The sequence below is a fragment of the Triturus cristatus genome, chromosome 4_1 (assembly GCF_964204655.1).
Source record: "Triturus cristatus chromosome 4_1, aTriCri1.1, whole genome shotgun sequence".
NCBI lineage: Eukaryota > Metazoa > Chordata > Amphibia > Caudata > Salamandridae > Triturus > Triturus cristatus.
Window position 1 is genome coordinate 1,049,202,896 of NC_140585.1, and position 12,090 is coordinate 1,049,214,985.

At 40.7% G+C, this 12,090-nt stretch overlaps 1 protein-coding gene across 11 annotated transcripts in view; it reads left to right on the top strand.

Annotated features, from left to right (window-relative positions):
• The window catches only part of MAGI2 (membrane associated guanylate kinase, WW and PDZ domain containing 2), a 2,464,469-nt gene that overhangs the window by 2,098,981 nt on the left and 353,398 nt on the right, over positions 1 to 12,090 (top strand). For all 11 annotated transcript variants that reach the window (XM_085654042.1, XM_085654039.1, XM_085654033.1 and 8 more), the window contains one exon: positions 6,127 to 6,158. In XM_085654042.1, the coding sequence (XP_085510168.1) occupies positions 6,127 to 6,158 (32 nt within the window). The remainder of the gene's footprint in view (positions 1 to 6,126; positions 6,159 to 12,090) is intronic.

Here is a 12,090-nt window from a genome sequence, read left to right on the forward strand (position 1 = left end):
TCAATGGATGTTGTGGTGAAATGCCCACCGCAACATCCATTACCCTCACCTTTTATGCTAAATACAGAGTGAAAGTGTGCCTTATTCACAAGGCAGCGTTAATCTACGTTAAGTGGCTTAACACTGCCTGCTCAATAAGGTGAGGCCCGTAATCGCCATCACAATGTGACTGAAAGTGGCATTGTGGTGGTGATAGGGGCTTGTGAATATGCCCCAAAGTCTTGTGTTATCTTTCTATGCTCGAATTCCACATGTGCTATTTGCTTGGGATCAAATTACCTCCACGGCTCTTTGAGGTTGACAGTCAATTCATGATGAGAATCTTGCTGTCAAAAAACACAAAGGGGGATATTCTCAAGGAAGTGACGGAGAGAGGCGTTAGTCTTCTTGGCTTAACGCCTCTCTCCGCCACATCGGAAAAGCAAGGCTGCACCATATTCACAAGGACATGGTGCAGTCTTGCTTTTCCCCCTGTGATGGCGCTCAGTTTCACAATTTAGCGCCAACGCAGCTCCCTTGCACCAGAATGCAAGGGTGTCTGCAAACAGGGAAGTTTGTTTATGTACAGGAAGCTGTCCCTTCCTGCACTTAAGCAAACTTAAAATGCCAGTTTGTAACTTACATTTGTGCTGCTTCATGCAGCACACATATAAGTTACAAACCGGCATTTTTAAAAAAAGTTTTGTTTATGTACAGGATGGGACACCTTCCTGTACATAAACAAACCATGGCTTTTTGCATTTTCCAAGGCAGTACACATGGAAAATGCAAAAACGAGGCGAAATGAAGCATTTCTCCTCGTATCGCCAACTTAAAACCAGGGTTTTCCTGGTCTTAAGTTTGGCGTTAGCTCCTATTTACACTGCCCTTGAGAATAGGGGGCAGCGTAAATATCAATGGGTGTTGCAGTGGAACGCCCACCACAACAACCACTGCACGCCCCTTTCACACTAAACACAGTGTGAAAGGGGGCCTATTCAGAAGGCAGCGTTAAGCCATGTTAAGTGGCTTAACGCTGCCTTGTGAATAAGGCGAGGCCACTATCGCCACCACATCATCACTTTCAGAGACGTTGTGGTGGTGATAGGGGCTTGTGAATATGCCCCAAAGTTTTGATTTGCGCAGCGTAGAAACCATTGCTAGAAGTGCAAATAGGAATGGATGTTGCACCCTAAAACTGATTCCAAAGTTTAGAAATGAAACTCATAGGTCCTCTGGTAACATTACCTCATTCTTTTTTAAATAGATGCTCGAGAAGAATGAGTGAAAGAGGGGCAAGAGTATGTGAGTGAGCAGCGTGTTATTAGGATCCCAGTAGTTATGATATATACTGAAGAGAGGAGCAAAAGGGAAAGCTCAAATATTTTGTTTTCTTATTTAGCGCGATGGTGGAGGGAGAGCACTGATGTGTAAAATAGCATCATTTTCTATTTAAAGAAATGCATTCCATTTTGGAAAAGTTATGTGAAATAACACATATATTTCAAGAAATAAATGTGGGAGACTCAAATGAAAATCTAACGTGAGGGCTTAACTTATGTGCATACTCAAACAACATACCGGCATTGGGAGTGATTTGAGGGGGAAATGTCTCCAGCAAAAATTGTCTGCTAGACAATTTCTGCTCAAACCAGCCTCATAGCAAAAAACTGCATACAATTTCATGCTGTTTTAATCCTTGAAATTTCATGTAATTTGACTAATGCCAAATTGCACAAGTTACACAAAGTACACATGTGTAACAAAAAAATGCAAGGACCTAGAAGGAGGAGAAAAAAAAATATCTGAACCCATGTATTTATAACTGCCCATGTTCCGTGTTTTGGAGATAGAGGAACTTCTGCTAACGCCCGGGGCACCAGCGGTCATTTAAAAAGGAATATGATACAGGGTTGTCTACTAACAATGATCTGAGCCCACCTCCACTGTGTGTCATGTGCTCTGTCAGATGTGCCTTTCCACGTCGCCCTCCAGTGTGCCATGATCTGAATAAGGCCTTTTAGAAGCTTCATCCTACGCTGATTGGTCCGTGGATTGTGACAGTCAGTGATGAGCTTCCTGCCAATAGTGCAACATTCGATGTTACACCTAGGGTCTCTGCATCCATCCTCTGCTACTCTGGAAACCAAGAGAACTGGGGAACAGGAATAACTCTTTTTGCAGAGGTACAAGACATGGACCAGAATAGACAATTTTGCTACTAGTCCGTGTCTGTTTGAACAATAAGTTGATGAAGCCTTGGGCTGGAATACACACAGATGAAGCAGAGACAAAGGACTGTAATGGACATATTATATAATTCTCTTGCATCATCTAAAAAAAGTGGATTACCAGCACGGTTTAGAAATGACTAACAAACTAGGACAAATGATTCAATTGAAAACTACCCAAATGTACATGGTGTTATAACCACAAGCATACTTGTAACTGTACTTGCCCTGTCCCATGAAATCCCTCCCTTAACCCTCCACATGTGCTGTACTGTAACTCTGAATCCACACCTTCTTTTCCTCTGCCTTCATCCTTCTGACACCCCCAATTGGCTGTAAAGCCTTACTCTGCCCAGTGCTATGTTGCCTCGAGGCTAGGTTTGCCATGTGTCAATCGGATACAGATCTCTTGATATCACCCAGGAATGCTCTTCTTATAGAAACACTCGAAGTGTAATAACTGCTTGAGCTGCTGCTTCCCCATCCCACCCACAAATCACAAGTTGAGTCCTTGCTTGCCTCATGCAGATGGTTGGCTGGAGCCCCTGAGTGGCAACTCCCTGCTTGCACCTTCATGGCCACACACATAAACACCTGAAGCAAACATATTTCCACTTTGCAAAATACACACGTACTGTCTTTGTCAATGCTGCTTAGGGTAAAAGTCATATTTAACCTGCCTTACCTGGTGTCGATTGCTGTTTTGTGAATTGAATGTTTTGCTGTTCTTTATTCCTCCACTCAAGGTGTTAAAAGAGAGTAGTCCTCGCTGAGTAGAAATGCAGAGTTGTTAACTTGTCATTTTTCATTATGACTGCCTGCAGGAGGAAAAACGTTTTCTTTTATACATCTCTGTGAAAACAAACCTGCTTTATCTTGGACCTAATAACAACGAATGACACTGTGTGTTCACTGCAAGGTGTCTCTTAATAACACACTGGAATACGTGCTTTGTATCTCGCCGCTGCAATGATGTGTGGAGAATGAAGCAGGGAGAGATGGGTTGTCCTGAGACTTGCTAAGTGCTTCATGGTTGTCAACTCGCTGCTATGCTTAGTTTAACTTGTCGTCTTCCGTCTTGACTTCAGTTTTCTGAGCAGAGAGCAGTGGCTTCCGTCTTCTTCGTGTATCCTTGAAGCCTCCAGGGTCGGAAATTATATTTGCGCACTCTCTCCCAGACTGGGCGGTGTACGAGCTCAACACGCCTCCACTTTTAACTTTAACGTTCTCTGCAGTGTGCATCCATTTACAGGGACTGGCAGGGGTGGTGTCAAGGGTCCCTCGGTTTGAAAATCTGATTTTAGTTGTTGTACTTCTTGTTTCTTCCTTTTGAACTTCTAATAAAGCTGGTGACATTTCCTACTTCACCGTGCTCTATTACTACATAATGAATGGTGCACGGCTCTTTTTGTAGGGTATACAGGGTATGTTTTGCCACCAGCACTGCAGCACCTATTGTGCAGTGCTGCAGTTTGTTCAGGCAGACGTTAAAAGTCAGAGATGACGGTTCATGCTGTGTGTTAACAACTGTGTCATTCATTTTACGACTGTAATTTATTGCGAATCTTTGAGTGCATTAATAATTATTCTGATTTAAAACAAATTGTCCCTGCTGCATTTTGTAAAATAAAAAATTAGAAAATTAAAAACAGTTCTGCAGTTTTAGGTGAAGAAATTGGACCGGGGGTGGAGGAGATGGGGAGAGGAGTAAGGACACAGCCCCCCCCCCCCCCACCCTGGTAACCTCCCCTCCCACAAAAAGAGCACCTTCTGCAGTCCAAATCCAGCATTGAGAGTGTGTCGATGTTTGCCTTGGTGAAATGTCCACCGATGTTTTTGTAGCTACATATGTTGTTGTTAAATCAAATAACTACACCTCTTTGGGGTCTTTAATGGGTGGTGTACATCCTCAAGGACATCAAACCTACTTCAATCATAATGTCATACTCCTCGCCCTAAAACTGACTTTCAAAATTCACTTGAAACACATCTAACCAGTGCATCTGAAGTTCTCCTAAAGGTGGGAAACCGTGCAAGGTGTTCTGTCCGAGAGTGACGTGGCAACGATCTCTAAAACTCTCTCCTAAAGTCAGTGAAACAGAGATGAAGGCGGGAGAACATTAATAATTGGCAGACATTTTGTACTTTACAAGAACAGGTATTATGGATTACAGCCGGAGATGATGAAATTGATAATAATATAAAAGCTTTCAATGAAAAATTGGGCAATACACATCTAACACTCTCTTACATTGGGCACCATGGTGATGGCTCTTACATAGATCGACTGAGCTGCTGTCGAGGAAATCTCAGATAATTGTCAAGAGAACCCACTCCATGAGTGAGGCTACAGTCTTTTGGGAATATTCTCAAGGTTCTGTGGAGTGTGGATGGTGTTTACCCAGAAAAAGGTAAAACTGTATTGATATTGCTGTCTTTTCGTCGACTTGAAGGTCAGTTGAAAGGGCTCATTTGCCTCTTATTCAGGAAGAGATGAGACCAGGTACGCGACTCAACCTGCTTCAACCACAAGTTTGGCAATCTGAATTAAACCTGCCATGGCATAGAGGGCTAAAGCACTGGCTTTGCCATTGGGCATTTCTGTTCTGTTCTGAGAAACTTATTGTAGGTGTGAAAGGAGGAAAATGGAACCAAATTAAGATACTCCTGCAGGTTTTCACATAGTTTGTTGAGTTCGGGAAATGAGGCGCGCTTATTAAAAACCTGTGGCTAATGCAAGGAGTGATCAAGGCACAGGGCTGCTGGGAATTTTAGTGTTTTGTTGCCACTGGTGTGGCTAGATAAACAAGATAGACAGGCTTGCTTTCAATATAGAATTACATTGTGTTGTCCATGTAAATTTGTATTAAAATGAGTGGACAACGTCAGATCACGGAGTCTAGCTACTTGTTGTACTTTTCACTGTATGTCAGAATATCAAATACAAAAGTTTGTAACAACAATATTACTACCACAATATCATGAAGCAGCATTTATATGGGTAGGTATATATTTACTATTCTTAATTACAAATCAGCATACCCTGAAGATATATAATTCATCAAAGTACATGATTGTGGAGTTAAGAATAGTGGAATTGTACCTACATATACATATGTACATATATTGTCAATGTTGTGGTAGTTGAAATATGGATACAATGTTTTTAGGACATATTTAAAACACAATATTTTTGCAGAATAACTGAATTTGTATGGCTCTTGGCACAACTATTTGTTTTGTTGAATCATCACGTAGCCCAGGGGCTGAAGTGCTGCCTACTCTCTGCATGTCTATTTCTTTGGTGTTCGTGTGTACTGGTCTGGCTCCTCCGCTATTGGTGCTAAACATCCCATCACCCTCCTGGTGGAGAAGAAATGTTGTTCCTACATATAAATGTTCCAAACACTTGGCAAACAACTATAGATTGGTTTTGTTTTGGGGTTACAAGTGGCCTACCTTTTCTAAAACGTTAATCTATGATCCGAAAACATTTATTGAGGAGAAGGAAAGACACGTTTCCTCCTTTCCTACCAACATCCCCACATGTCTCCAGCTTATTCAAGAGTTTAGATCATAGGGTTTTGAGATTACTTCAAGGTATTGTAAAAATAAAACTGAAATATAATTAATCAGGTTCAATAAAGTGACTATAGTGAGGTAGATCGTGGAAAAAATGCTGTGTTTTGAGGTGCTTTAAACTTGTTGATGTACATTGTATGCATTTATTATGGACCAATAACAATACTGAAAAAATAGTGACTGTATGTGTGTGCATCCATATGTGTCGGCACCATTCTGTTTGAGTGTGGGCATATTTGTTGGTGTGTGTGTGATTCTTAGTAGTTTCAATGAAGACGTTAATTATCATTATACAATCTGCTGCTATAATATTGTTATTTATCATTGTTTGCAGGTTTCTTTTCTCCTTGGAAAAGTTCCAAACCAGTAAGTAATTTTTTTACTATACACAATGAAGCATATAATTGCTGTTAATATACATGTTTCAAAAATTGTAAGCACCTTGTAGGTTTTTTTAATTCAATCAATCAATCAATCAATCAATCAATCAATCAATCAGGGTATATAAAGCGCGCTACTCACCTGCTAGGGTCTCAAGACGCTAGGGGGAGGGGGGTGGTAGGCAGCTCTGGATCAGTCGAAGAGCAAGGTCTTGAGGTCCTTCCTGAAGATGTGCAGGTTGGGGGATCGTCTGATGTTGACCGGGAGTTTGTTCCAGGCCTTGGTTGCGAGGTAGGAGAAGGCCCTTCCTCCTGTTCTGCTTCTGCGGATGCAGGGTGTCTCTGCTAGGGCGAGGTCTGCCGATCGGAGAGTTCTTTTGGGTGTGTGGAAACTGACTCTATCTTTGAGGTATTTGGGTGCGATGTTGTGGAGAGATTTGTAGGAGTGGGTGAGAAGCTTGCAGGTTATTCTCTTCTCGACCGGGAGCCAGTGAAGGTCTCGAAGGTGTTGCGTCATGCGTTTGTGTCGTGGGTCCTGAGGACGAGCCTGGCCGCTGCGTTCTGGATGGTTTGGAGCTTGTGTAGCAGGGTCCTGTTTATGCTGGCGCAGAGGGCATTTCCGTAGTCCAGTCTGCTGGTGATGAGTGCGTGGGTTATGGTTTTTCTGTGTTCAGGGGAGATCCATTTGAAGGCCATTCAGAGGATGCGGAGGCAGTTGAAGCTGGTGGAGGCGACGGCGTTGATCTGGCATGTCATGGTGAGGGAGAAGTCAAGGATGATGCCGAGGTTCCGGGCGTGGTCTGTCGGGGTGGGAGGGTCCCCGAGGGTGGAGGACCATCACTTGTCATCCCAGGCAGAGGTCGAAGGTCTCAGGATGAGGACCTCAGTCTTCTCCGTGTTGAGCTTCAGGCAGCTTTCCTTCATCCATGTCGCAACATCCTTCATTCCTTCCTGGAAACTGAGCTTGGTGTTTTTGGGATCCGTTGTGAGGGAGAGGATGAGTTGGGTGTCATCTGCGTAAGATACTATATTGAGCCCATGCTGTCTAACGATGGTGGCGAAGGGGGCCATGTAGATGTTGAAGAGCGTGGGGCTGAGTGATGATCCCTGTGGTACTCCGCAGTTGATATCTGTGGGTTGGGAGATGAAAGGGTGGAGCCTGATCCTCTAGGTTCAGCTGGAGAGAAGCAAGCAGATCCAATTGAGGGAGGATCCTTGTATCTCGGCGTCGTGCATTCTGGTTGCGAAGGTGTGGTGTGAGACGGTGTCGAAAGCCGCGGAGAGGGCTAGTAGGATGAGTGCTGCAGTGTGTCCCTGGTCGAGTAGCATGCGGATGTCGTCCATGGCTGCGAGGAGGGAGGTCTCGGTGCTGGTAATTGATTCACAAAAGCAAATTGATTTTCAAGTGACTAGTGCATGCAAAGAAACTAGAAGATACCGAAACCAGCATTTGACAAGTAAAGTATCCTCAAATGAACCTCATTACAATGTACATTTTGTAATTGATATAGGTCTAATGCACATGTAAATGACTTTTTAGAATATTATTAACTATGTAGATGTAGCACGTTCAGAATACACAGAGATGAGACATGCAAAGTGAGCATAATGGGATCCACTGAAAGCATGTAAACCGTTGTATAGAAGATGCCTCTCTCAATCACAGGGGGGTCTGGCCAGTTTGCAAAGCACTGTGAAACAAAAGCAAGATGACAGTGTGGTGTACACAACAGTTCATGCAAGGACAAAGATGCAGAGTGGAGGCGGAGATAATAAGAGAAGAGAAAAGGCATATACAATGGCATTTCGCTAAATAATTTACAGGCTAGGTGGAGTGTAAGTTCAGGAGTGCTTACAGGTACCAAGAAGTAAGCATGTGTTGGTGGTGGGAATCAAGGTTTGTTGCCCTACATAATTCTTTAAAATCCAATCAACAATTTGTTTTAGAAGAAAAATAGGTCTTAGCTTTGTTAGATAATTGATCCACTTAACAATGCTTGCATTAACATTCATATTGATTTTACATTTTTCCTGATTACTTCAAGGTGCATAGATCACCTGGGAGTATAAATTAACCAATTTGATTTAAAGAGTAACATTTGTTTCCTGAGCATGCACTTCCGGGTTCTGGGTAAACTGCTGTCCATGACATAGGCAGAGTGATTTGGCCAGTTCTGATGTTCTGATGTTGATTAGATGTGAGGGGGCCAATTACTGTGAATCTGCAATGGCCCGAGAGTCGCAATTAGTTAATTGTCTACATCTGTGAAATCTGAATTGGGAGGCAGATCTAAATTTTGCATTAGTACAGCGTATGGCATGTTCACAGTAAATTGTAACTGTTGACATTTTTACTGTGTACATTTTTTCTACAAATGGCTGGTAATTCTTCTGTGAAGAGGTGTAATAGTAGTAGATGTCTGTATGCTAACTACAAGGGTGGGAATAGTTGCATAACTACAGGGTGCCTGACCTCGTTGGTTGTTATTTGTGATTCCTCATTGTTATGCTTTGTCTTTAAAGTTGGTTGTAAACATTTAAATACGTGGACCCCTCTTACAGTATGAAGTACAGTACATGTCGGGGACATTAAGAATTTCTTCTGGTACTAGATACATTTGTTTTCAATTAGAATTCAATATTAGTCTGCTAGACTGCTAGTCCTCATGAACAAATAGAAGCATTTATATAAAACAACATGATAATTATAAATTAAAAGGAATAAAAATGAAATCCTAGAAACACAACTTGTCAAGAATCAGTTTTAAAACTTTCTAATTAAAACAAATAGAACTTTTCTCCACCACCTTCTAAAACGACTATTGTCAGAAAAGTAATTTTCTTTGTTTTTCATGAAATGGACATGTTAATAATAATGATTAATCACGGATAATCCAACAAAACTGCTTTATGACTGCATTTACTACAAAATTGTAATTTAATTTTAGTCACCGAATCATCGTCTTCATTAAAGTTCATTTGTAATACTGGTCTATTTATCATTGCTTGATAATTGTTGTCAAACTTATTATACAAAAATCATACTTTACAAAAAGTCCATTGATTCTTGCTCAAATGGAGCACGTCCAAACAGAAGAAGAGTTAATTAGTTCTCTCAAACACATACGGCAATTGATCCTTTGGGCTGATCAATCAGTTTTGTAAAATATTTTACTGCCAATACCCTTTTTGGAAACAGTACAGAACAAGGCCATATTTAGAGTCTGGAGGATGGGACACTCTGTCATCACGTGACAGATATCCCTCCCGCCTTACTATAAGTTGCCATAGGCTCTATTGCACTTATAATCCGACTGATGAGACACCCACCAAGTTTGGCACTGAGTATCCCTCTGCCAAACTGAATAAGGTCCTAAGTTCTGAACAAATTACTTGGAAAAAGGCAAGGCAGGAATGTCTTTTCAGTTATACCTTTTTTGAAATGTAATGTCAAAGACAAGCTGTTGCGAAATTCAATGCCGTAGTACATCATAATGATGCACCACCTTAGGAGCTTCCAGATTCAGAAACCATTTTTGCTTCTATACCCTTTTGCCGAACACGAAAGCCTCCATCTTAGTGTACAAGGAGTCAATGTATGTGGAATTCAAACTCAACTGGAGAGCATGCAAATCCATGATCATCAACTCATTGGCATACATCAGAAAATGAATAGGTATTGTGTCTACCCTCTGTAAAGAGCATATATTTTTTTAGAGATTGCGTAAGATTACCAAGAAAAAGACAAAATATCAGGGGTACAAGGACACACTGTACTCCTAGATCATTGCACCCTGGACCCAGTTTTTAAAAGTAAAAGCTTCAAAAAGTATTTTGATAACATTGAAATGCTACCTCCCATAAAATAGAAACATTGAAAAATGTAAATAAGGGCAAGAGTGTGGCCATGTTCTTATCTGTATGCAGAAACATTTGAGTGTCTGTCTATGGTTAGTTCTTTTGCTTTTTACTTCTTAGCTCAGATTTAAAACAATACCTGTATCTGAAAAATATTTCTTAAATTATGGCTCGGAGAAAAATTAATATTCAAAGAGTATCTACTCCTATTTCATTAGAATAGCACTGTTTTTCTAGAGAGTTCTTTCCTAATGTCACTGACACGTACTGTAGGATCTTGGCTTGATTCTGGTGAAGTAGTATTGGCGCAGCCTGTTGTGAGCTGCTGGTATGTCTACACTGGCACTACTGGGAGATCATCGGTAACACTGACAGCAGTTTTACTACTTGGGCTCCCAGTTTTATTGAGATATTTAAAAGGGTGGATGTTATGAAAATAGTTATGGAATTATTTAATAATAAATGTGGCCTATAAATGATGATCTGATGCAGGTGCAAAATACCACCTACTAATTGCTGCCTTTCGGATTTCACGATCAACCTTTCACTTCTGTTAGACCAGTAGCAGTCTTCCATTGATGTGTTCAAAATCCTTTACACACTGTAGGGGAACAACTGCTAACTTAAAACTGCCAATTTTTCTAACGTCTTCCATTACAAACGGATTCCCATACCCTTAGTCCATAAAAAAGTCACATCAATAAAAGCTAATGTCCATTGCAGCATAATGGCAGGATCTAGCCAGTTACCGCCAAACATAATTTCCGAACAATCCATGAGTCTATTATAAATTTGCTGGCCAACATAATGCAGCCATAAACAACACTAAATGTCACTGAATACAATGGCAACGAACCAGTTCAGCACTAATTACAAGTTCTGGGCTAGATTTCAATCTCTGTCAAAACAGGAGTTTCCCCAGAGATCTGAATTACGGTTTGTGTGATAATTAATAAGCCCCTGCAGGGTCCCCCTGATACATTCTGGCAGGTCAAACCTATCAATCATAAAGCTTTATACAGGCATTAAAAAAATGCCATAAAAACACAATAGATAGAGCAAAAGTAAAAAAAATAGAATTAAAAATACATTATAATATAAAGAGACATAAAAAGGAGAAAACAAACAATTAATAAAATCTCAGAACATCATACTTTTGCAGTAGTAAACAGCTGTTTTTAAAAACTACCTACAGTGCAGCAAATTGCTGCGCTCTGGAGTGACTAGATAATAAAGAGCTCATCTACATTGAATAAAAGCTTACTGCTTCTAAATGGACCTTTGATAATGCTTAGTAAAGTTCTTATAGTGCCCACAAAAAAACTAAGTGCATCAAGGACTGAGTTGAATACTCACCAAATGAACAATAGATAAAGTATCATATTGGTCCAAAGGAAAGGATAAAAGGCACCTAATATAGGCGTCCCAAAATCTCATCAATGAAGTTCTCTCTGAAACCTTCCTTAACACAATGAAGTTACAACCCATTTGAAAGAGCAGAGTGAATAATTACAAAATCCCAAATTGAAGGTTTCAATAATTCTGCATATTCTCTATCATTCTTACTTCTTTCCCAATAATTTTCTTACACCCAATTTTTATCTCTAATGTTTTTTCTCTGATTTAAGGCTGAAATCCAGGCTACCTAAATCTTCAGTCAACTTTCTGACATAACCCAACCATAGTATATTATGACCGTAGGCAAAGTTCAAGCAGTTCTCAATGATATCCTTATTAAGGTGGACTATAGCATTGGTCCTGGTCAATAGCCAGAGCCAACCTAACATCTTTCATGTCGTAATTGAGCCACAGCACTTCATGTATAATAAAGTGAGAACTAGAGGGCGGTAACTCCAGGAGTTGCCTACAGATCCTGGTTTCTTCACCTGTAGATAATCATTTGGGCAATTGCCCCAATTAAGGCCCTCATATGTCAAAACGGGCAGACATATTTATATATCTCCATCATTTCTGGAATTGTCTTAGAGCCTATATTGTTGTCAAATCGAAAAAGAGACCCAGTTGCTTGCAAAAAATCTATTGATCCCATTTGCAGGGGA